This window comes from Tamandua tetradactyla, chromosome 8 (assembly GCF_023851605.1).
Source record: "Tamandua tetradactyla isolate mTamTet1 chromosome 8, mTamTet1.pri, whole genome shotgun sequence".
Taxonomy (NCBI): domain Eukaryota; kingdom Metazoa; phylum Chordata; class Mammalia; order Pilosa; family Myrmecophagidae; genus Tamandua; species Tamandua tetradactyla.
Genome location: NC_135334.1, coordinates 89,636,647 through 89,661,792, shown reverse-complemented (window position 1 = coordinate 89,661,792; position 25,146 = coordinate 89,636,647). Strand labels below are relative to the sequence as shown.

The 25,146-nt window shown below is 37.3% G+C and overlaps 1 protein-coding gene across 3 annotated transcripts in view; it reads left to right on the top strand.

Moving 5' to 3' along the window:
* The window catches only part of RRAS2 (RAS related 2), a 137,171-nt gene that overhangs the window by 94,097 nt on the left and 17,928 nt on the right, over window positions 1–25,146 (top strand). For all 3 annotated transcript variants that reach the window (XM_077114065.1, XM_077114064.1, XM_077114066.1), the window contains exons 2-4: window positions 22,539–22,626; window positions 23,556–23,658; window positions 23,839–23,947. In XM_077114065.1, the coding sequence (XP_076970180.1) occupies window positions 22,539–22,626; window positions 23,556–23,658; window positions 23,839–23,947 (300 nt within the window). The remainder of the gene's footprint in view (window positions 1–22,538; window positions 22,627–23,555; window positions 23,659–23,838; window positions 23,948–25,146) is intronic.

Sequence of the window (25,146 nt, the reverse complement as noted above, 5' to 3'; positions counted from 1 at the left end):
ATAGTGCTGTAAAGTTTGCAGAACGTTTTCACATACTATTTGAATTCTTATAACAAACTTGTAAAATTAGATATCACCTCATCTATAAGGGTAATAAAACTTGGTGTCAGTGATAAGCAGAGCTAGTGCTTTAAGCAAACCTTTCTGATTTAAAATTTCCTGTTCTTGCAACTGTACCAAAATTAAAAAAAAAAAATTCTCCATAGCTCCTACAAATTATGCTTGGCACATGGTAGTGCTAAAGATATTGTAATAAAATTATAGGGCTGGAAAGAATTTTAAGTGATCATAAAGAACAAATCCCTAACTTCCAGCTAAAAGCCAAGAGACTGACTCATCTAGAAAAATGCAGCTAATTGCTGGTAGAGCTGGGACTAGAGTCTAGGTTTCCTTACACTCCAGTGCTCAGTTTTTATTACTGAAGAGTTTATAATTCAACAAATGGTACTGGGAAAACTTGATACCCACATACCAAAGAATGAAAATGAGCCCTCATCTCACACCACATAAAAAGTTAAATCAAAATGGATCGATGACTTAAATATAAGAAATAAAACTATACAACTTTTAGAAGAGAACGTATCTTCAGGACCTTATATTAGGCAGTCGACTCTTAGACTTTGAACCAGTAGCATGAGCAACTAAAAAAAAAAAATAGATAAATTGGATTTCATAAAAATTCAAATTTTCTATGCATTGAAGGACGTTACCAAGGAAGTTAAAAGACAACTTACAGAATGAGAGAAAGTTTTTGGAAACCACATATCTGATAAGGCTTTAATATCCAGGATATATAAAGAATTCCTATAACTCAGAAACAAAAAGACAACAACCCAACTAAAAAAAAGGAATAGACATTTCTCAAAGAAGACAGACAAATGGCCGATAATAAGCACATGAAAAGATGTTTAACATCATTATCCCTTAGGGAAATTCAAATAGCAATCAATGACATAACCACTTCACACCCACTGTGCCCGTTTGAATCTGTTGTGTGCCCCAGAAATGCCATGTCCTTTAATCGTCATTCAGTATTGCTGGGCGAGATCTTTTTGATTGTTTCCGTGGAGATATGACCTACCCAATTGTGGGTGGTAACTTTTGATTAGATGGTTTCCATTGAGATGCATTTCCTTCCATTCAAAGTGGGGTTGCTTACTAGAGTCCTTTAAGAGGGAACCATTTTGGAAAGAACTGGCAGAGCCTACACAGCCAGAGATCTTTGGAGATGCATGAGGAAAAAGCTTTATGAATTGAGAAGGGAAAGCTAGCAGACATTGCCGTGTTGCTTTTCCAGCTGAATCTGGACACATCAGCTTTTCTTGAATCAAGGTATCTTTTTCTAGATGCCTTAGTTTGAACATTTTTCAAAACCTTAGAACTGTAAACTTGTAATTTAGTAAATCCCCCTTTTTGAAAGCCTTTCCATTTCTGGAATACTGCATTCCAGCAGCTTTCAAACTAAAATAACCACCAAGATGGCTGTAATAAAAAAGACGATAAGTGTTAGTTAAGGATATTGAGACATCGGAACCCTCAAACACTGCTGGTGGGTAGATAGCATAATGTAGTCGTTTTGGAAAAGAGTCTGTCAGTTCCTTAAAAGGTTAAACATAGAGTTACCACTTAACTCAGCGATTCCACTCATGGATATGTATTCTGTATGTGAATTTCTTAGCAACATCATTCATAATAGCCCCAAACAGGAAACAACCCAAATGCCCATCAGTTGATGAATGGATAGATACAATGTGGTTTAACCATGCAATGGAAAACCAGAAAAAGGAATGAGGGACTGATAAGTGTTTCAAGGTATCTTTTTGATTATAGCCATCTTGGTGGGTATTTTAGTTTGATAGCTACCAGAATACAATTACATCATGGAAGAACCTTAAAAATATTATGCTGAGTGAAAGAAGACAGTCACAAAAGACTCCATATTGTATGATTCCATTTATATGAGATGAAGCAAATATAGATTTGCCTCAAGTGGATTAATGTTTGCTGAGAGTTGGGGAGTTTGTGGGCACATGCGGTGTGATGCTACTGGGTATAGGGTTTCTTTGGGGATGATGAAAATGTTCTGGAACTGGATAGTGGTGGTAGTTGCACATACTTGTGAATATATTTAAAAAAATGGGTGGACTGTATGATATATGACTTATATCTCAGTAATGCTCTTAGTCCTTCCTTGTTCTAGGACTACTTAGCAGATTATACTAATGCTAAAGGATAAATATGTTGTTATATAGGCAATAACTGATAAAGCGTGTCTTACCTTGAAATAGTTTGCATACACGAAAAGTATTTGTAGTTATGGCAGCACCCTCCTACCCTCTTGTTGGCATTTTGCAAACTCCATGGGTATTAAGAACTAAAAATTTTTTTGTTGTCTTGTCCACCCATGGGTTTGTTTTCTAACTTAAAATAGGTTTGCAGAGGAAGGGAAAGGAAGAAAGAGGAAAACTGCTTTTTGTTTTTTCCTTCCCCCCTTTAAAACCTGTGGGTTTGGAAAGATAAAAACTAACAAAGAATAAACTAAAGCTCCCCTAAAAGGGAAGCTGGCACCATGACATGGTAGTTCTTCCCCTTCCCTGAATAATGTTCATTCCACAGGGTTGGAAGCTTCCCCCCCCCCCCCCCCCCCTTTTTGTCCTTTGCCTTAAATTTCACTGAAGATTCATTTTTGGTTTAGGGGTTTGCTTATTAAAAGAGCAAGCATCTGTTGAATGGTTGGGACTGACAGTTTTCTATGTAGTATCTAAGTACCAAGTTGGGTTTCTTGAGGGAGCCATTAGTTTTTATTTGGGAGTAGAGGGAACAGTTGGGAGAGAAGTAAGTTTATATATAATGTTTTCAGAAGGAGGCTAAATAAAGGCTGGAGAAGAGTGTGGCAGTGGGGTTTAGGGCTAGGTGAAGTGGAGGTACATGTTCTAGGGGTGCCCCAGAGATTTTTAAGTGTTGTCTAGGGCTAGCAATGTACTCTGGAAGAGGAAAAGAAATTCTCTCCCTTTTCATTCTTGGGCAAAGTGACTCTGCTTCAGAGGTTAGAACTAATGGCTAATACCAGAACAGTGTTTCATTGGTAACTTTTGTGGGTCTGTATGGATGTAACTGCAATTTAGAACAGTGTTTCTGTGGGAAAATGAGTTCCAAATAATTGACTTAAAAACAAACTTTTACAACAGAACTAGTTTTTAAGTTGACTTTGTGCTATACCTTTGCTGGCTGCCTACCAGGCCCATTCTTTTGCTACCAAATACTATACCAAAGGGGTACATATCAGAGCTGAAATTTCACAGAAAGTCACGTGAAAAGCATATGATAGCTTTAGACAGTCTGAGACAGCAACATTGAAGGCCTAACTAAGTTTTGTTAAAAAGAAACTAAGAAGTTTGCTAGACTTACTGTAGCTTTTTTATTCTGTCTTAGAGTACTGGCGGATAAATTATTTAGATACCTACAATTATACATATTGGATTCAGGGAAATTCTAGTTTCAGTAAAAACAAAAATACGTACTTGAGAGGAGGTATATCAAGCATATTGGAAATATTTGACATAAAGATAAGAGAGTATGTTGCGGGGAAGAAAGGTTTTCTGTGACCTGACAGCTGCTGTTAAAAAGTGACACAAGGAAGAGCCCAGCTCTGGCTCACAGCTGCCTGAGGTTGCTGCAGTCTTCTCTAGTGTTACCAAAAGAATTTGCCACTGCTCTTGTTTTAGAAAAGAGAGGCTACTCACAGCTAACCAGACCCTTATATGTGCTCTGGAAAATTAATCCCTAGCTCCCAGTAACCATCTTAATAATTACTGAGGTTTGCAATAGCCAGTCTTTTTGAAGACCCAATTGTATGCAAGATACAATGTTTGACTCCAAGGAAGTTCTAAAAAGCTGAGATGGACCTTGGATACATCAAATCTACTTGGACGTATTTAATAGAATTAAAAAAAAAATTTTTTTTATTGTGAAATATAAGAGCTCCATGAACATAGGCTGTCCTGATTCTTGTGATGACACCAAATTTCCAAGTACATTATAACCAGAAATTACAGAGCAGATTTTAAAGCTTGGTATGGGTTACAGTTCTACGATTTTTTGTTTTTTCTTCTAGCTGCTCCAAGATGCTGGAGACCAACAGAAATATCAATATAATGATTCAGCAGTCATACTCATTTGTTAAATGCTATCTTTTCTGTTATACTGCTCCTTTTAAAATAACATATATACATAAGAGCAATAAATTTCAAAGTGCATTACAACAATTTAGATGTAGAACAGATTTCAGATTTTGGTATGGATGACAATTCCACAATTTTAGGTTTTTATTTCTAGCTGCTCTAAGGTACTGGAGGCTAAAAGAAATATCAATATAATGATTCAGTGCACACATACTCATTTGTTAAACTCTACCTTCTTTGTGTAACTCCACCATCACCTTTGATCTTTCTCCCATTCTTTAGGGGTATTTGGACTATGCCCATTCTAACTTTTTCATGTTGGAAGGGGCTATTGATAATAAGGGATGGGGGATGAAACTAGTTGATGTTCTGGGTGGGCTGGCCCCTCTGCATTTTAAAACTTATCTGGTCCAGGGACCCATCTAGAGTTGTAGGTTTTGGAGAGTACACTAATGTATAGAACCTTTGTAGAATCTTACATAATGCCCCCAGGTATTCTTTAGGATTGGCAGGAGTGGTTTTGGGGTTTGGCAAGTTATGATAGGTAGTGATGTCTAGCTGAAGCCTGCGTAAGAGTGACCTCCAATGTAGCCTCTCGACTCTATTTGAACTCTCTCAGCCACTGATACCTTATTTGTTACACTTCTTTCCCCCTTTTTGGTCAGGATGACACTGTTGATCCCACAGTGCCAGGGCCAGGCTCATCCTGGGGATCATCTCCCATGCTACCATGGAGACTCTCATCCCTGGATGTTATGTCCCACATAGTGGGGAGGGCAACGGTTTCACTTGCAAAGTTGGGCTTACAGAAAGACCACATCTGAGCCACAAAAGAGGTCCTCTAGAGGTGATCCTTAAGCATACCTAAGGAGGCCAACCCTCTCTGCTACATACATAAGCTTTACAAGAGCAAGCCTCAAAGTCAAGGCCCAGCCCATTGATTTGGGTGTCCCTAATGTTTGGCACAGTATCCAATGCTTCCCTGGTGGCAGAGTTCCATAAATTTGTTTCTATCCCTCAAGGGATTTTACCAAGACTTTTTGATTATCTGCTTAATATACTCTGGGATGTATCTAGGCATTATACCAAGCTACACAGGATTATAGGCCCTCATTCTTATTCTGGGTTCTCTGTGTTTGTATTGTTTAAATGATCTGTCCAGACAGGTTGAGTTAGATTCTGTGCTGCAGGAAACCTAGGTTCTGGACATAATAAAACTTTCTTCCTTTGGGCTCAAAGAGTAGGTGAAGTTTTAAGATGCAGGCAATGTCTTCCTTACCTTTGTATTCTGAATTACTTTAATCCTGACCTGATTGGTTTCATTCCTGTCTCTAAATACCAGGTTATACATATATAAAACAGCCCCTCAAAGTCCAAAAATAACATTTATCACTCTGGACTAAATGTGATTGCTGTAAGAGCTTACAATCTAGGCTCTAGTTTTCTTATAAGTATTTTCTAAATGAGATCATACAATATTTGCTCTTGTTTCTGGCTTATTTTGCCTCACCAAATGTCTCACAGGTTCATTCACATCATTGCATGCCTCGTGACTTCATTCCTTCTTGTAGCAGCACCATGTTCAATCCTATGGATACACCATCGTTTGCCAATTGACGTCTCAGTCAGTGCATCTTTCAACCACCTCTCTCTACTGGGCCTCATACATGATGTCCAAAGTCAAAACGGTCCATCAACACTCCCAATTTTAGATATTTCACTGTTTACATGAGAAAGATAGCCAATAAACACACTTTCACCAAATAGAAAATCCAAACCTCTCTCTAACTCTTGTATCTTCCACCATTATGCACCCTGGGATTGATGCCGTTATTGATATTTTCCTGTTAAACATAGCCCAGAGCATACAATATCATTTCCGCCCCCCCACAACCTGAAATTATACACTCTTTGCACAAGATTTAGCCTTTGCAGTAGTTCATGAAAGCACTCATTTTTGATTTGTAGTGTTAGGTGGTGAAACACATGAATCTATACAACTCTGAATAATAGGATTTTAACTGGAACTCTAATCCATTTTAGTTTCTATTGAACCTCCAAAGGCTGAAAATAAATGTTGTGGTGCCAAGTTACCCTCATGTTCTGAGGACCCGCTAAAGGGTGGTCTTAAACTGATATGCCACCCCTAGCTCATGTGTAACTCCAGGGAATAAAAGTGTTGAGAGTTAAAGGTTCTGGGACAAGGATTGTTTTTTGAGAGTGAACTATTATTATGACGTGTTTTGTGCCCACACCACACATATATAGTCCAACCATGTAATACAATCAGTGGCTCACAATATCATTCCATAGTCGTGTATTCATCACCACGATCATTTTTAGAACATTTGCATTACTCCAAAAAAAGGAATAGAAAGAAAAAAACTAAAATCCTATGCCCCTTTCTCCTCCTTCTGATTTTACCACTAGTATTTCAATCTACTTTTTTTTTACTCCTTAGCTCCTCCTATCACTTATTTATTTATTTATTTACTCATTGCCTATACCCTGGATAAAAAGAGTGTCAGACACAAGACTTTCACAATCGCACAGTCACATTATAAAAGTATATAGTTATACAGTCTTCAAGAATCAAGGCTACTGGAACACAGTTCAACAGTTTTAGGTACTTCCCTGTAGCTAGTCCAATGCACCATAAATTTGACAAGGGATATTTATATAATGCATAAGAATAACCTCCAGTATAACCTCTTAACTCTGTTTGAAATCTCTCAACCACTGAAACTTTATTTTGTCTCATTTCTCTCTTTCCCTTTTTGGTCAAAAAGTTTTTCTCAATCCCATGATGCCAGGTCCTGGCTCATTCTGGGACTCCTGTCCCACATTGCCGGGAGATTTACACCCTTGAGAGTCATGTCCCACAAAGGGGAAGGGCAGTTCACCTGCCAGGGTTGGCTTAGAGAGAGAGGCTACATCTGAGCAACAAAAGAAGTTCTCTGGGGGTGACTCTTAGGCATAATTATAAGTAGGCTTAGCTTCTCCTTTGCAGGATTAAGTTTCATAGGGTTGAACCCCAAGAGTGAGGGCTTAGCCTACTGAATTGCTTGTCTTCACTCCTTTTGAGAATATCAGGAATTCCCCAGATGGGGAAGCTGAATATTTCCTCCTTTCTCCCCAGTCCCCCAAGGGGATTTTGCAGATACTATTTTATTCTCTGCCTACATTACTCTGGAATATATCAGGGCATCACACTAACCCGTACAAACCAACAAGATCTCATGCCCTATTGAAGATTCCATATCCTTAAGGGTGTTCAAATAAACTGACCATACAAGTTAAATTGGATAATATAGGACCCAAAATATGAATTTTTCACCAAATATCTTTCCCTCTGGTCTCACACAGAAGTTGAACTTTTAAAATATGGACCATATCTTCCTTTACCATGTATTCTGACTTACCTTAGTCCTATCCAGATCAGCTTCATTCATATCTCTAGTCGAAGTCTTATTACTTTTTCAGCTTTTTAAACAGTTGCTGTATGGGGTACTGCTGACTTTCTTAGCTCTAACTCTGAGTCTCAGGTGTTGCATAAATACCCAAAGTTTCTGAGAATGACCAGGTTATAGCTCAGTGTCTCAGAATTTAGAAATAACAGTTACAACTCCAGAACAGATGTGACTGCTGTAAGAGCTTACAACCTAGGACCCTAAGTTATACCATCTGGTCTTTATACTCTGTCTTCCTTTCTGGTGTCATATGTGCTCCCACCCCTTCTCCCTCAGCATACTGACATTCAGCTTCATTCAGTGTACTTATATGTACTACTATCAGATAATATTGTGCTATCTGTTTCTGAATTTTTACAGTCAGTCCTGTTGCACAGTCTGTATTTCTTCAGGACCAAATGCCCAATCTCTACTCTCTTTCTATCTCCTAATAACTTGTGTTCTTAAGTTTAACTCTCGAAAACTCATTCATTAATGTTAGTTCATATTAGTGAGACCATATAGTATTTATCCATTTGTTTCTGGCAAATTTTACTCAGCATAATGTCCTCAGGGTTCATTCATGTCGTTACATGCGTCATGACTTCATTTTCTCTTACAGCTGCATATTATTCCATCACATGTATATACCACAGCTTATTTAGTCTCTTGCCTGTTGATGGACATTTGGGCTATGTATATCTCTTAGCAGTCAAAAATAATGCTGCTATAAACATGGATGTGCAAATGTCCATTTGTGTCCTTCATTCTCTTCCTCTGAATATATACATAGTAATGGGATTGCTGGATCATATGGCAATTCTATACTTACCTTCCTGAGGAACCTCTAAACTGCCTCCCAGAGCGATTGCACCATTTTGCATTCCCACCAAAATTTACCTCTTTCTCCATATCCTTTCCAACGCTTGTTTTCTGTTTTTTTTTTTTTTATAATGGTAATTCTAATGGGTATGAGATGATATCTTATTGTGGTTTTGATTTGCACTTCTCTAATAGCCAACAAAGTTGAGCATCTTTTCATGTGCCATTTAGCCGATTGTATTTCGTCTTCTGAAAAGTGTCTGTTCATGTCTTTTGCCCATTTTTTAATTGGGTTGTTTTGTCTTTTTGTTGTTGAGTTGTAGAATCTCTTTATATATTCTAGATATTAAAACCTTACCTAATATGTGGTTTCCAAATATTGTCTCCCGTTCCATAGGCTTCCTTTTTACTTTCTTGACAGAGTTCTTTGATGCAAAAAAATTTTTGTGAGATCCCATTTATCTATTTCTTTTTTCATTGCTTGTGCTTTGGGTGTAAGGTCTAGGAAACCACCTCCTATCACAAGGCTATGCATTTCTTAAGGTCTCTTCATCTAAGTCAAATGACGGGGGAAGTTTTAATAGAATAACTGAGAGCTTGACATGTATCTCCTGTAGCTTGGGGAACATAAGGATTTATATGAAAAAGAGGGCTCTGATAGCAAGCCACACTTCCAAAGTCAGTGGGTTAAAAAGTGTGAATGTTGAATTCAATTCCCAGTACTTGCCCATGCTGATTAAAAAAAAAGAAAAAGTGTGAGTGTTTGCTGAAGTTTCTGGATAGAACCAGCTAGAAGCCACATAGAAAGGGATACTGTTCATGACCTCCTAGAAGGTGATATGAACCAGCAGGGGATGCCTACAGAAACCCTGGGGATTGAGGGTGGAGGCATAAATGGCCAAGTCTTATTCAAGTCCTGGGAATTCACTAAAAGGGTCCCATCTTGGGGACTTTCCCAAGAAATCCCCATGCTCTTAATGAGAGTCAGCATGGATATCAGATTTCAGTGGTGTAGCCTTGTCAGTCTTCATAGTTCTGCTTAGTCCTTCAGCTTCCGCCCTGAAGGAGCCAGAGACAGCTTTCTTGGAGACAGAAGAGATGATGAATAAGACGGGAAAAGAGAACCTGACTGCACTCCAATCTCAGGCTTCCCAGTTCAGTCTAGGAAGGAAAGGAGCTTTAATTTGTATGGGCATTGACTAATGCGTTAAGACCCTGTGTTACACATTTTAATTATTGTTATATATTTAATTATTAAAATGTTCTTGGGGCTGAAAATGACCAAAGGACTACTTACTTGCCTTAGATTTCATTCAGGAGCAAGGAAAATCTTGCCCACAGAGTGGTTTTGAAGGAAAATTTTATGCATACGCCCTACTGAGTGTAACTCATTCACGGTAGCGACTATACATTCAGGTACACATATGTGAGGAGGTAAACAACTGTAAAAGGAAACTGTAAGTATTAGTTACTTGGAATATAAACTGTCCAACTTACATCTTACAATAAGAAATAATATTTGACATTGGAAAAACTGAGACTCTAGTCACTAAGGATTAAAGGAATTCAGAGCATATTGAGATTGTTCTCTGGTTGGATTGTTGAAGACATTACAAAGAAACTAAAAGGTGATTAGGTCTTTATTATCTTAGCAATAATCTATTATGGGCTTACTGAGTCACATATTATGCCTTGTACTCCACATACCATCTTCTTAACTTTTTACAACAATCCTACAAAGCTAATATTATTCCCCTTTTAGGGAGAAAGAAAATGAGATTCAGACAGGTTAAATGATGCGCCTTAATTTCCCACAGCTAGTGAAAGTGGTGGAACCTATCCAGGTCTGTCTGACTTAGAGCACATGTTCTTTTCACTCTGCTCTTCTGCCTCCCAGAGCACCCAGTGCACAGTGGTGGAGCAGGGACCGATAACCCCAGCACACACTCCTGGTCAGAAAAAGGAAGAAGGGAGAGAGATGCAGTAGTCCCTGCTGGTCGCAGCTCTTAACTCCTGCTGGGCAGCTTCGTCAGGGCCTCCCCTGGGGCATGGGGGTCTTTTTGCATCTCTGGGAGACTTTCCCTTTTCTATTACCCTCCACCACATCCAAAGTCGGCATTGGAATAGGCCCTCCTTAAGCTATCCCTGCTTGACCCTTTTTAAAAAATATTAATATTAATTTTAATTTTTTATTGACATATATTATATGTTTACATACAATGCAATCATCCAAAGTATGCAATCAGTGGTTCACAGTATCATCATATGCTCACACCCTTTTTTGAGGAATTGGGGGTTAATGATATTGTAGAATTTACCCAAGGACTGAAATAGCTAGGAAGTAGGATGGATTCTGGATTTGAATTTCACGTGAACCCATGCATGCATTTTCTTCTCATTGTGCTGCCTCCAGTAAAGATTTTATAAGTGAATCCAATAATAGAAAGCAAGTCCTTATCAAGTCTCACATTTTGATTTATCATAATTTATAATTGTCATATATATATCTATGGATAGACGCCAAATAGAGAAATGTTTCTCCTGCCTGCTTGGAATGAATAAGAGCAGAGAGTCTCAGAATTTTAGATCTAGAATGTTTCGTGAGTTGATTTCTGTGTGGGTAGTGTGGGGGGAAAGGGTTGAGGAGGGAAAAAAAGAAATGTGAATTTCAGTTAATTTTGGTTTTTACTTGTTTCATGAAGTCAAATCCAAATCTTATTTCTTTTGGCACTTTTATTCTTTATGAAAAAATTGAAATTTTACTAGTTTTATTAAATTACCAAGATTTTTGAGCATAAGCTTGGGATCAGATCTGGATTTAGAGTGTAGTTCTACTTATTGGTGGGGTCGCTTTGAAGACATAACACAATTCTTCTGTTTCTCACTTTAAAAGAAAAGGAAGATAAAAGATTATATAAAATAGCAAGTATAAATTTCCTGTCACATGGTAAATGCTCAGTAAGTGGTGACTGCTGTTATTCTTGAGAACATTTCATTTTTTTGCAAGGGAGCAATGGAAGCAGGCGTGGAGGATGGGTATTAGTGTGCCTTAACTCCAGAGAGGCAGGATAGCAAAGCAGAGAGAATCTTGAGAAGGAGCTGGGAACCTGCGATTTTAGTATTGGACCTGCCAGTGACTTGTTGATTAAACATTAGTCAAATGATTTTACTTCTCTGACAAAATCCCTGCCCTCATGGAGCTTATATTCTAGTTAGGTTGGGTGGGGCAAAGTGGACAATAAAATTAAAAAAATGAAATATATTATGAAATACATGTTATTTCTAGGTATTTATATGTATGTATGTATGTATTTTCTGGAATATTTGCTAAGGAAAAAGTTCAGGCTTCCAGATTAGTTGGATTTGGTAGAGTGAAATGAATCTCAGAGTTACCAAAGAACTCTTATCCTCTTCTCTTTACTCTTTGTAGTCCTTATGTGCTATCATCAGTTTTTTAAAAATAGTCTTCATATAAAAATTGTCAAATACATGCAAAAGTAGAAAGAACTGCATAATATACATCTATATACAAGTTACTGAGATTCTATAGTTATCAAGATTTTCCCACACTTATTTAATCTAATCCCCTTCACTTTTTTTTTTTTTTAAACATGGGCAGGCACCGGGAATCGAACCTGGGTCCTCGGGCCTGGGAGGCAAGCATTCTTGCCTGCTGAGCCACCGTGGCCCACCCTAATCCCTTTCACGTTCTTCCCCATCCCACACTTATGTTTTCAGAGGACTCCTGAGACTCTCTTCTGAGAACGGTGCTGTGCTCAGAAATGCCCTGACATTTGTTTACTACTCCGCAGTGGTGCCTTAGATTTAGCTGCCTGCCCTTTCTATGCGTAAGGGGAGTAGAGTTAGCCAGGGTGCAGGATTGTTTCCCAGACTGCAGTAAATCACCAGCCTGGGTGTGTAGAAGAGGTGCCACTCTGTGGCAGTGACTGGGAGCTCCACTTTCACCTGCATCTCGGTTTTGAGAGAAGGAAGGTTGTCACTCCTGCCCTCTGAATGCCGGCTCTCTCTTTCCTCCTTCTCCCCCTTCTTTTCTCTTTCTTCTTTGGGCAGATACTGAGTTGGCCAAGCAGAACTCTTAGGAGGCCAAGCAGAACTCTTGTTGTGCAATCTAACGGCATATAATCAACACCATTCCTGCTGTTACAGCCTAGTAATCTTGAATTAGTAGGGGCTTCCGACAACCTTACCCAGATTAGGTTTATCTCCCTGTCTGAATAGCTTCCCTAATCCTAAACTTTCTCCACAACTCTTGACAACCTTAAATAGACTGAAGCCCATATGCCCGTCTTACTTCCTGGAAGACCTTGTCCTCTGAAAGGGGTCATTCTTGTTTTCTGATACAGAATATCCTTTCTGGGCTATGGTTGGAAACTTTTTTTCAAATTCAGGATAAAGACTTTTTTCTGATAAATTGCTGGGGCTCTATATTTATAAGTGAATGCATAAATAGTTGCTATGCTTGACTGCAGTATTAACACTTTAAATTTCATTGTCTTCTGAATAATCTGTTGGTATTTCATGCTGTTTCTGTTCTTTCACCCATATATTTAATACACTGCTACCATCCAGTCATAGCACAGTTACTGAATGTAGTGCAGAAGGCTGTATGAGGGTAGAGTTCTTGTCCCTATGGAACACATAGTAGGTGCTGCGTAATTGCGGAACACATAAACGAAATTAAAAGCAAGAACAGCAGTTGACAGGAGGTTTTCAAGTAGTGGAAAAGTAAGGCTTTGAATGGCACAGCTCAAACCGGAGGACTTGGAATACTGGGTTAAAGACTACTGAATCTTAAAAGCAACAGGGAGCCATTGTATTTTATTTTACTTAATGTATTTTAAGAGGTATAATGCACATACTTATATACAAGCGCACAAGTTTATATAGCTTGATGAATTTTTACATATGGGTATATCCATGCAGTTATGACCCAGATCCAAAAATGACTTCTAGAACTCCAGATGGGGAGCTGTTTAATTAACTCAATTCACGATTTAGATACCAATTCCCATAGAGGTAGATAAATTGACCTAAGGTCTCATGGTTGGTCTGTGGTTTGTAACTAGGACTGGAATTATTTTTACAGCTCTTCCCAGGAACAGCAAATCTGAATAATAACAGAACAAAAATACTAGTTCAGACGATCTAATAAATACATGACAAAAGCTGTTACAGTTATTATAGGTAACTTTTATTAATCGTCAGCATGTTTTGGCACTTTATATTAATTACTTTGTTTAATCTCCTCCACACAGTTTTATGACCTCTATTTTACAGATGAGGATGCTGAAAGTTAGATTAAATAATTTGCCTCAGGTCCCACAGCTAGAAAGTGGTAGAGTTAGAATTAAACCCAAAATTCCATCACCAGAGTCTGATTTCCTTTTTGTGATCTGCTTTCTCCAATATGCGGTACCCGAGTTTAAGTAACAAAAAATGTCTTTGTGGTAGGAGGTGAGGGTCATGTTTGTTACCTGCACATAATGAGTGTTCTTTTTTTTTTTTCTATTTTTGGCTTGTGCAGGCTCTGGGAATCAGACCCAGGTCTCCCGCATGATAGGTGAGAATTCTACCACTGAGCGACTCCTGTGCTGCACTGAGTATTCTTTTTAGGTATACTCTGACCTGTGGCTTACTAGAATTATGACAGGGAAGAGGGAATTAAATTCCGTGACAGGCCGCAGAATGATTTTCCTTGGGTGGCTCTTTAGGAGGGTGGAAGACTGTTTCAGTGAGGATGGCTCTTTAAAATCTACATATAGGGCAGGCCACAGTGGCTCAGTGGCAGAGTTTTCACCTGCCATGCCAGAGACCTGGGTTTAATTCCTGGTGCCTGCCCATGCAAAAAAATAAAAAATAAAAAAAATAAAAAATCTGCATATAGTGAGAAGATGATGTTCTCCATGGACAAATTATGAAAACAGGATAGAGCAAAGATAAAGTGTAGTCCTCCATATATCCAGAAACTTCTCCAGCATTGGATTTTTTAAAAAAATGAATAGAATAAATGCATGCCAGTTTTAGTTAGCCAAGTGGCAAAATTCTTACATTAAGGTTGTGTTTCAAGAGCCAAGACATCCAAAGAAAATCAAAAGGAAAAACAGTTCATTTAATGAGCTCAACAGTTTGAGCAACCAGCAACCTTAGTCTCGATGCAAAGCGCCCTCACTCACATTGAACAAATTCTATCTATTATGCATGACTTGGATATTTGTAAAAATATTAACATGTGTACATTCATTATGTTTTCAAAGGAAGAGGTATGATACAGCACATTTAGGCACAAGTTGGGAGTACTCAATGAAATTCAGGTTTTATAAGATGAAAGCATGGCAAGAAGTACTAGATTGCTGTAGAGAAACATGTTATAGGAAACTACTCTTAAAAGGAGAAAAAATATAGACAGCAAACCTTACCCACCTCATTGGGTGAAAAACTGCAGCTTTAACTTATTTAGAGTAGTGAAAACAAAGAATATAGTTGTATTTATTTATCTTTTTAAAAAATTTTTATTAATAAAACCAATCAACATACAATATTAACATTCTTTTTTCATCACATAGTTGAATGTTCATCATCATGATCATTTCTTAGAACATTTGTGTTAATTCAGAAAAAGAAATAAAAAGAAAACAACAAAAAAAATTCATGCATACCATACCCTTACCCCTCTCTTTCATTGATCACTGGCATTTCAATCTACTAAATTTATTTTAACATTTGTTCCTCCTATTATTTGTTTATTTTTATCCATATGTTTTACTCGTCTGTCCATAAGGTAGATAAAAGAAGCATCAGACACAAGGTTTTCACAATCACACAGTCACATTGTGAAAGCTATATCATTATACAATCATCTTCAAGAAACATGGCTATTGGAACACAGCTCTACATTTTCAGGCAGTTCCCTCCAGCCTCTCTGTTGCACCTTAACTAAAAAGGTGATATCTATTTAATGTCTAAGAATAACCTCCAGGATAACCTCCTGACTCTGTTTGGAATCTCTCAGCCATTGACACTTTATTTTGTCTCTCTTCCCTCTTTTGGTCGAGAAGGTTTTCTCAATTCCTTGGTGCTGAGTCCCAGCTCATTCTAGGATTTCTGTCCCACGTTGCCAGGAAGGTCCACACCCCTGGGAGTCATGTCCTGCATAGAGAGGGGGAGGGCAATGAGTTTGCTTGTTGTGTTGGCCGAGAGAGAGGCCACATCTGAGCAACAAAAGAGGTTCTCTTGAGGGTGACTATTAGGCCTAATTTTAAGTAGGCTTAGCCTATCCTTTGCAGGGTTAAGTTTCATATGAACAAACCCCAAGATTGGAGGCTCAGCCTATTGCTTTGGTTGTCCCCACTGCTTGTGAGAATATCATGAATTCTCCACTTGGGGAAGTTGAATTTTCCCCCTTTCTCGCCATTCCCCCAAGGGTACTTTGCATATACCTTTTTTATTCACTGTTCAAATCCTTCTGAGATTTATCAAGGCATTACTCTGGACAAATCCACAAAATCTTATGCCCTACTCAAGGTTCCAGGTACTTATGGTATTCACTTAAGCTGTCCATAAGTTATATAAGGAAATGCACTAGTCAAAATATAAATATTTTGTACCTAATGAATATTTTTTCTTTAGTCTCACACATAAGTTTAAGTTTTAAAATATTAATTACCAACTATTTTCAGCACCCTGCATTATTGACATTCCTTTGTTCTTCCTCATGCAAAACATTTTTAAATTTGTACATTTAGTCACTATCATTATATACTCAAGGCATTCCTAGATTATACCATCTCAGTCTTTATTGTATATCTTTCCTTCTGATTTCATTTGTGCCCCCAGGCCTCCTCCTTCTGTCGTTCTCATTCAGCTTCATTCAGTATTCCAACATTATTGTATTACAGTAAGGTAGTATTGTGCTATCCTTTTCTGAGTCTTTACAATCAGTCCCGTTGCACAATCTGTATCTCTTCGGTTCCAGTTACCCAATATCTACTCTGTTTCTATCTCCTGATGACCTCTTGTTCTTAACTGAAATGATCCAAGTTCATTCATTAATGTTAGTTCTTATCAGTGAGACCATACAGTATTTGTCCTTTTGTTTCTGTTTAATCTCACTCAGCATAATGCCCTTAAGGTCCATCCATGTGTTACATACTTCATAACTTTATTCTGTTTTACAGCTCCATAATATTCCATCATATGTACATACCACAGCTTGTTTAGCCACTCGTCTGTTGATGGACATTTGGGCTGTTTCCATCTCTTGGCAATTGTACATAATGCTGCCGTAAACATTAATGTGCAAATGTCTGTTTGTGTCTTTGCCCTCATGACCTCTGAGTAGATACCTAGCAATGGTATTGCCAAGTCATATGGCAATTCTATACTTAGCTTCCTGAGGAACCACCAAACTGCCTTCCACAGCGGTTGTATCATTTGACATTCCCACCAACAGTGGATAGTTGTGCCTCTTCTCCACATCCTCTCCAGCCCTTGTCGCTTTTTGTTTTATTAATAATGGCTATTCTGGTGGGTATGAGATGATATCTCATTGTGGTTTTGATTTGCATTTCCCTAATAGCCAGGGAAGTTGAGCATCTTTTCATGTGCCTTTTGGCCATTTGTATTTCCGCTTCTGAGAAATGTCTGTTCAAGTCTTTTGCCCATTTTGTAATTGGGTTTTCTGTCTTTTTGTTGTTGAGTTGAAAAATCTCTTTATATATTCTGAATACTAGACCTTTATCCAATATATTGTTTCCAAATATTGTCTCCCATTGTGTAGGCTGTCTTTTTACTTTCTTGATGAAGTTCTTTCATGCACAAAAGTGTTTAATTTTGAGGAGTTCCTCTTTCTTTCTTTCTCTCTCTCTCTCTCTCTCTCTCTCTTTCTCTCTTTCTCTCTTTCTCTCCCTCCCCCTCCCCCTCCCCCTCCCCCTCTCCCTCTCCCTCTCTTCCTCTCTCCCTCCCTCTTTCTTTCTTTCTTTTTCTTCAATGCTTATGCTTTGGGTATAAGGTCTAGGAAACTGCCTCCTATTATAAGATTTATAAGATATTTCCCTACATTTTCTTCTTAACAGTTTTATGGTCTTAGATCTAATATATAGGTCTTTGATCCATTTTGAGTTAATTTTTGTATAGGGTGTGAGATATAAATCTTCTTTCATTCTTTTGCATGTGGATATCCAGTTCTCTAGGCACCATTTACTGTTCTGTCCCAGGTGAGTTGGTTTGACTGCCTTATCAAAGATCAATTGTCCATAGATGAGAGATTCTATATCTGGATACTCTATTCAATTCCATTGGTCAGTTTATCTATTTTTATGCCAGTACCATGCTGTTGTGACCACTGTAGCTTCGCAGTATGCCTTAAAGTCAGGTAGCATGAGACCTCCAACTTCATTTTTCTTTCTCAGGATACTTTTAGCTATTCGGGACACCCTGCCCTTCCAGATAAATTTGGTTATTGGTTTTTCTATTTCTGAAAAGTAAGTTTTTGGGATTTTAATTGATATTGCATTGAATCTGTAAATCAAGTTAGGTAAAATTGACATCTTAACTATATTTAGTCTTCTAATCCATGAACACAGTATGCCCTTCCATTTATTTAGGTCTTCTGTGATTTCTTTTAACAATTTTTTATAGTTTTCTCTGTATAGGTCTTTTGTCTCTTCAGTTAAATTTATTCCTAAATATTTTATTCTTTTGGTTGCAATTGCAAATGGAATTTTTTTCATGATTTCCCCCTCAGATTGTTCATTACTAGTGTATAGAAATACTACAGATATTTGAGTGTTGATCTTGTAACCTGCCACTTTGCTGTACTCATTTATCAGCTCTAGTAGTTTTGCTATGAATTTTCGGGGTTTTCGACATATGGTATCATATCATCTATAAACAGTGAGAGTTTTACTTCTTCCTTTCCAATTTTGATGCCTTATATTTCGTTTTCTTGTCTAATTGCTCTGGCTAGAACTTCCAACACAATGTTGAATAACAGTGGTGATAGTGGACATCCTTGTCTTGTTCCTGATCTTAGGGGGAAAGTTTTCAGTTTTTCCCCATTGAGGATGATGTTAACTGTGGGCTTTTCATATATTCCCTTTATCATATTGAGGAAGTTCCTTTCTGTTTCTATCCTTTGAAGTGTTTTCAACAGGAAAGGATGTTGAATTTTGTCAAATGCCTTTTCTGCATCAATCGAGATGATCATGTGGTTTTTCTGCTTTGATTTGTTGATATGGTGTATTACATTAATTGATTTTCTTATGGTGAACCATCCTTGCATACCTGGGTGAGTCCTACTTGGTTATGATGCATAATTCTTTTAATATGCTGCTGGATTAGATTTGCAAGAATTTTGTTGAGGATTTTTGCATCTATAGTCATAAGAGAGATTGGCTTGTAGTGTTCTTTTTTTGTAATGTCTTTCTCTGGCTTTGGTATGAGGGTGATGTTGGCTTCATAGAATTAATTAGGTAGCTTTCCCTCCTCTTCAATTTTTTTCAAGAGTTTAAGCAGGATTGGTACTAATTCTTTCTTGTATGTTTGGTAGAATTCACATGTGAAGCCATCTGGTCCTGGACTTTTCTTTTTGGGGAGCTTCTTAATGACTGATTCAGTTTCTTTGCTTGTGATTGGTTTGTTGAAGTTGTCTATTTCTTCTCGAGTCAGTGTTGGTGGCTCATGCCTTTCTAGGAAGTTGTCCATTTCATCTACATTGCCAAGTTTATTAGCATGAAGTTGTTCATAGTACCCTCTCATTACTTCCTTTATTTCTCTGGGGTCAGTGGTTATGTCTCCTCTTCCATTTCTGATTTTATTGATTTGCATTCTCTCTCTTCTTCTTTTTGTCAACCTTGCTAAGTGTCCATCAATTTTATTGATTTTCTCATAGAACCAACTTCTGGTTTTGTTGATTTCCTCAATTGTTTTCATCTTCTCAGTATCATTTATTTCTGCTCTAAGCTTCATTATTTCTTTCCTTTTGCTTGCTTTGGGGTTCGTTTGCTGTTCTTTCTCTTGTTCTTCCAAGTGAACAGTTAATTCCTCGATTTTTGCTCTTCTTTTTTGATGGACATTTAGGGCAATACATTACCCTCTTAGCACTGCCTTTGCTGCATCCCATAAGTTTTGATATGTTGTGTTTTCATTTTCATTTGCCTTGAGATATTTGCTGATTTCTCTTGCAATTTCTTCCTTGACCCACTGGTTGTTTAAGAATGTGCTTTTGAGCCTCCATATATTTGTGAATTTTCTGGCACTCTGCCTATTATTGATTTCCAACTTCATTCCTTTATGCTCTGAGAAAGTGTTTTGTATGATTTCAATCTTTTTAAATTTATTGAGCCTTGCTTTGTGACCCAGCATATGGTCTATCCTTGAGAATGATCCATGAGCACTTGAGAAAAAGGTATATCCTGCTGTTGTGGGGTGTAATGTTCTATAAATGTCTGTTAAGTCTAGCTCATTTACTGTATTATTAAAATCTCTGTTTCTTTATTGATCCTCTGACTAGATGTTCTTATTTATCTTTTGAAGAGGTGTGAGTGCTAAAAAGTAAGTTCAGGATTGTTTTGATTCCTGTTTATTTTCATTTTTAGGTTTTGCATGGGCAGGTACCAGGAATCGAACCTGGGTCTCCGGCATAGTAGGCTGAGAATTCTGCCACAATACATGTTTATTTTTAAATGGGAATGGAGGATGGGGTGGGAGATGGATTTCCACTAAAATGCTGCTTCTGTTGGTAAATACTTCTTTTATAGACCTTGTTTAATAAATTTGTGTAGTGAAACCATCAAAAAGGAAATAGGAATATAGATATCGAATTCTGCAATAAAAATCGTAAAGTAGAAATAAAATGTGGTACATGTCCTTCAAAAATAACATAAAATGAAAGTTTGTAAATGAAGTCATGGTGGCAGGAAGTTTGATATTCTCCCACCACTGCCGGGGCTGCCTTACTGTCTTATCCAGAGTTCTTGCTTTTGAGTAACTTTCTGATGTTTGCACAAGTCACCATGCCAGGGTTTGTCACTTGAGAATACAGAGCCTCTAGAGCCTGCAGGTACAGCTGCTGGGAACCTTCACCTGAGGAATGGGTGTCACCCAGCACGCTTGGCACTGTAGTTTCCCAGGATTAGGCTGTCTACCTCCAAGTCACTCCCTCAGATTTTGTAACGAGCCAGTGGAAAATGGGCTTTGAGGAATTTCGTCAAGAGGAGAGCAAGGGAGATACTCAGAACAGAAGAGGAATAATGTACATTCTTTCTAAGGTTATTCTTGTTGCTGTTGTTTTCTTTTCTAAACATTTTCCCCAAGAATTGTGAATTATAATGCGCAAACAAAAAAGTACATTCATGAGATTCTTCTGTTCTTAACTCTGAAACCTTAACCGTCCTTTCTTATGATGATGGTTTCAGAAGATGACAGTGGGAGGCTTTGATCATGCAAGTAGCCAGAAGCAGAAATTGAGATAAAATAAAGCAAGAAAAGTATCAATGAAAGAATAAGTTTGAGTTTCTTGCCAATGAGGAAGTAATGATTTCTTATTAGAATATACAGGACACCTGGCAAGGAAATATGACAAAACTCTAAAAAAAAAAAGGAGTATGAGGTAAAAAAGGGGAGAAAAGAAGGTGGAGGATGGAATTTTCCAGGCCTCACTTTGTGGTCTCCTTTTGTTTCAAACTACTTTCGTTCTTAGGAATGGTCCTTATCACCCTTGCATCCAGATAGGTCTGACTGATGATGATGTGTTTTTTTTCTAGTTTTTCTAGAATTGAGATCTAGATTCCAGGGCATAAAAAGTTTAATTATGAAAAGAAACTGCAGTCGATTTTTTTTTTTTAATTAGAGGATTTGTAGGTTTCCAGAAAAATCATGTAGAAAACATGAGGTCCCATATACTAATACCTTTATGAACACTTTGCATTTAGTGTGATACGCTAGCTACAATTGATGAAAGACTGTTATAGCAATTGTGCTGTTAGCCATAGTTCATGACTTATGTTAGGGTTTCCTGTTTGTGTTGTACAGTCCTCCTTTTGTTTTTGTCTTAACATTTTTTATTGTGAAATATATATACAAAAAGATTTCAAAGTACATTGTAAGAAATAGTTATAGAACAGATTTCAAAGTTTGGTATGGGTTACAGTTCCACATTTTCAGGTTTTTCCTTCTAGCTGTTCCAAGACACTGGAAACTAAAAGAAATATTGATATAATGATTCAGGAGACATATTCATTTGTTAAATCCTATCTTCTCTGTTGTAACTCCTCATTCTCCTTTGATTTTTCTCCCACTTTTTAGGAGTACTTGGACTATGCCAGTTCTAACTTTTTCATCTTGGAAGGAGCTGCCCATAATATGGGATGAGAGGATGGAACTAGTTGACGGTTTTGGAAAGGCTGGGCCCTCTGGGTTTCAGGATTTATTTGGCTTAGGAATCCATCTGGAGGTTGTAGGTTTCTGGAAAGTAATCTTAGTTTGTGAAACTTTTGTAGAATCTCAGAGCCCTAGGTTTTCTTTAGGGTTAACAGGAATGGTTTTGGTTGGGGTTTGGCAAACTGTGATAATGAGCACTATCTAACTGAAGCTTGCATAAGAGTAGCCTCCAGAATAGCCTCTCAATTCTATTTGAACTCTCTCAGCCACTGATAACCTTATTTTGTTACATTTCTTTTTCCCCTTTTGGTCAGGAAGGTGTTGCCGATCCCACAGTCCTAGGGCCAGGCTTGTCCCTGGGAATCATGTCCCTTGGTGCCAGGGAGATGGTTGTCATATCCCACATGGGGCGGGGTGGGGGGAAGGTAATGATTTTGCTACTGCAATAGATTTCTGCAATCTTTTTGAATATTTTAGATACAAAAATTCATAGACAGTACATTTTCTCAACTTTAAAGGTGCTCTGAAAAGAGTTCAATTAATGGGGAGTTAACATAGTAGGATAAACCCTGGTAGAAGGAAAAGAGTTGTTTAATTCTTGGATAAGTGGAATTTGATAAATAAAGTTGCATTGGTATGTAGGTAGGCAGGTAAACATAGTTTTAAAATAAGATTATTTTTCTTACAGTCCTATTTTGTAACGGATTATGATCCAACCATTGAAGATTCCTATACAAAGCAGTGTGTGATAGATGACAGAGCAGCCCGGCTAGATAGTAAGTAATCTTCCTTTATTTGATGGTTTGCATATCATATTTTTAAAGAAGTAAGCTATGATGTTTTGCTATTATAATTGAACTATTAGATGATCTTGAATATAAGCTCATTTCTTTCATTGGCTTCGATTGGTGAATCTGCATATTGGGCAGTTTTTTCCTCAGTCAGTAAAAAGCAATTGGTTGCTCTTCTGTTCTGATGAAACTAGTCCTGTCATTTTAACTTGTTGAAGTTGATTTTTATTAAGTTGTATTTATGGTCATTTGGGAAAAAAAACGTCAGGTCTTAACTCTTCTGGCATTTTGGCACGGGCTAAAATGTGAAATGGGTGTAGCGGGTACAAAGAAGTTTCAATATTTGTTAGCTTGTTTAGAATTTATAGCACAAAGGCTTTAGCAAATAGTGTTTTATGCCTGGTTAAACTTCCTATCTCCCTTCAAAAGAAAGCCCTGTTTGGTTAACTTGTATGATTCTTTTCTTCCCAGAGATTAGGAAATTACGTCAGCATTTGTACTTTGTGCGACACTCGTGGGGTAGAACCAAAAATTTCTTCCTTTAATTTACAGATATCTTTTTTCAATAGTTCGTTCCCTGGAGGGGAAAAACATACAAGTGCCTTTAGAGGTTGTCTCAGACTCCATTTGGCTAGATGTATTTGATATTTTTAACCTTGTAATTGGTATGCTAATGTATTCTAACCACAAAATCAGCTTGTACTGATGAAGATAAACTTTGAAACTGCCTATGATTAGAATATATTTGCCTTTAGTAGTGAGAAGCATTAAGAGGGGAAAACCTTGTCTTATACGAAGTGTGATGCTCTTTAGAAGACCCACATTAATTGCGCCTACCTATGTGGGGATGCGGTTTATAAAATGAATCACAAACACAGTTACGTCTTACAAAAACTTTTTTTATTTTACTTTAGTTCTGGATACAGCCGGACAGGAAGAGTTTGGAGCGATGAGAGAACAGTATATGAGGACTGGCGAAGGTTTCCTGTTGGTTTTTTCAGTCACAGATAGAGGCAGGTTTGTACCAATATTAAAATGTAGATCCTCGGTTTGTGTGTAGATTACCACTTTGTTAATTTGGATTTTCTCGTTCTTATAGAAAAAGGAAGAGTAATAAAGCACTAAATGTGGATGGGACTTGACTGGCATCTTATACTTGACCAAATTAAATAGCCTTTTTTTTTTTTCTTTTTTTAGCTTTGAAGAAATCTATAAGTTTCAAAGACAAATTCTTAGAGTAAAGGACCGTGATGAATTTCCAATGATTTTAATTGGTAATAAAGCGGATCTAGATCATCAAAGACAGGTAAGAAGGAATTCAGCTGTTGGGAAACCAAGTGTTTATAATGATGAAAGTGAAGTGATATATTTATGAAATAACTGAAAGTGCTGTCATTAAAAAAAAAACTCTCTGCTATATGCCACTGAAACAGTCATAGCTGAGTTTGGCACACTAGACTTTACAGAAGATACACAGTAAGAAATAAAAAGGAAGTAGTTTTTGGAAATTCAAGTTTCACATAGATTTACACAGAACTGATTTGTACCAGTTCCATTCACATATGTAATCTCTTGGGTAACATCCAGAGGTCTAGTTTAGTTTGATAATTTTAAAAGCTACCCTTACAGGCCTAATTTAGTTAGTGTTAATACTAAATTACCTTCATTTAGAGAATGGCTTTGATTTAAATTATATTATTTGCATTTTTTCTAAGTCCCAATGATGACTGAATTTTCTTTTCATTCTTTTCGATGGCTAGCTATAACACCAGTAACCTACAAACAAAGAATGTTTTTGGTATTTTGTTGCAGAATAGTTTATTTTCACTTGTTTCTTTACCGATTTCAAATAATTTTTTTTTGGTATATATTGTACACTGTCCATTTCTTTGTGGGGGGAGGAAATAAGTTCAGATGTGAATTAATGGAAGCTCTGTTATTTGGTGTGTTTTTTTTGTTGTTGTTATATGTATGTTAGGTCTTGAGACTCTTCAGTATCAGAACTGTAATTTTAAAATGGTTTCCTAACTTTTTACTGGTATTTAAGCACTTTTATTTTTATATAATTCCTTGTTACATATTCTTAATGTTTTGTGGAAAAGTGAGAACATCAGGAAAAATTGGCTGATAAACAGCATTGAAATCAGCCTTTCATTTTGAAGTTTTTTCTTAACTCTAAAGCACAATCTTTGATTTGTGCTTGAATTACAAAATTTTGTTGGAGGCATACCAAATTTGAGTCCTTGACTTAGAATAATATTATTGTTCTAATGCTAAGATTTAGCAATGTTTACAGCTATTACTTAATGTAGGATACATTTTACTGCTAGGTAAATCTTCAGTTCAAACCATTACATTTGAAATAATTTAGAATTCGGCACTGCTCACATTTAAACCTAGTGTTGATGGTCCATCTAGATTTCATTTATTTTGTTCTCTTGGCTGTTTCCTTTGGGACTTTTGAACCTAATTATTTTTATTAAATGCTGCCCGGTAGACCTGTCT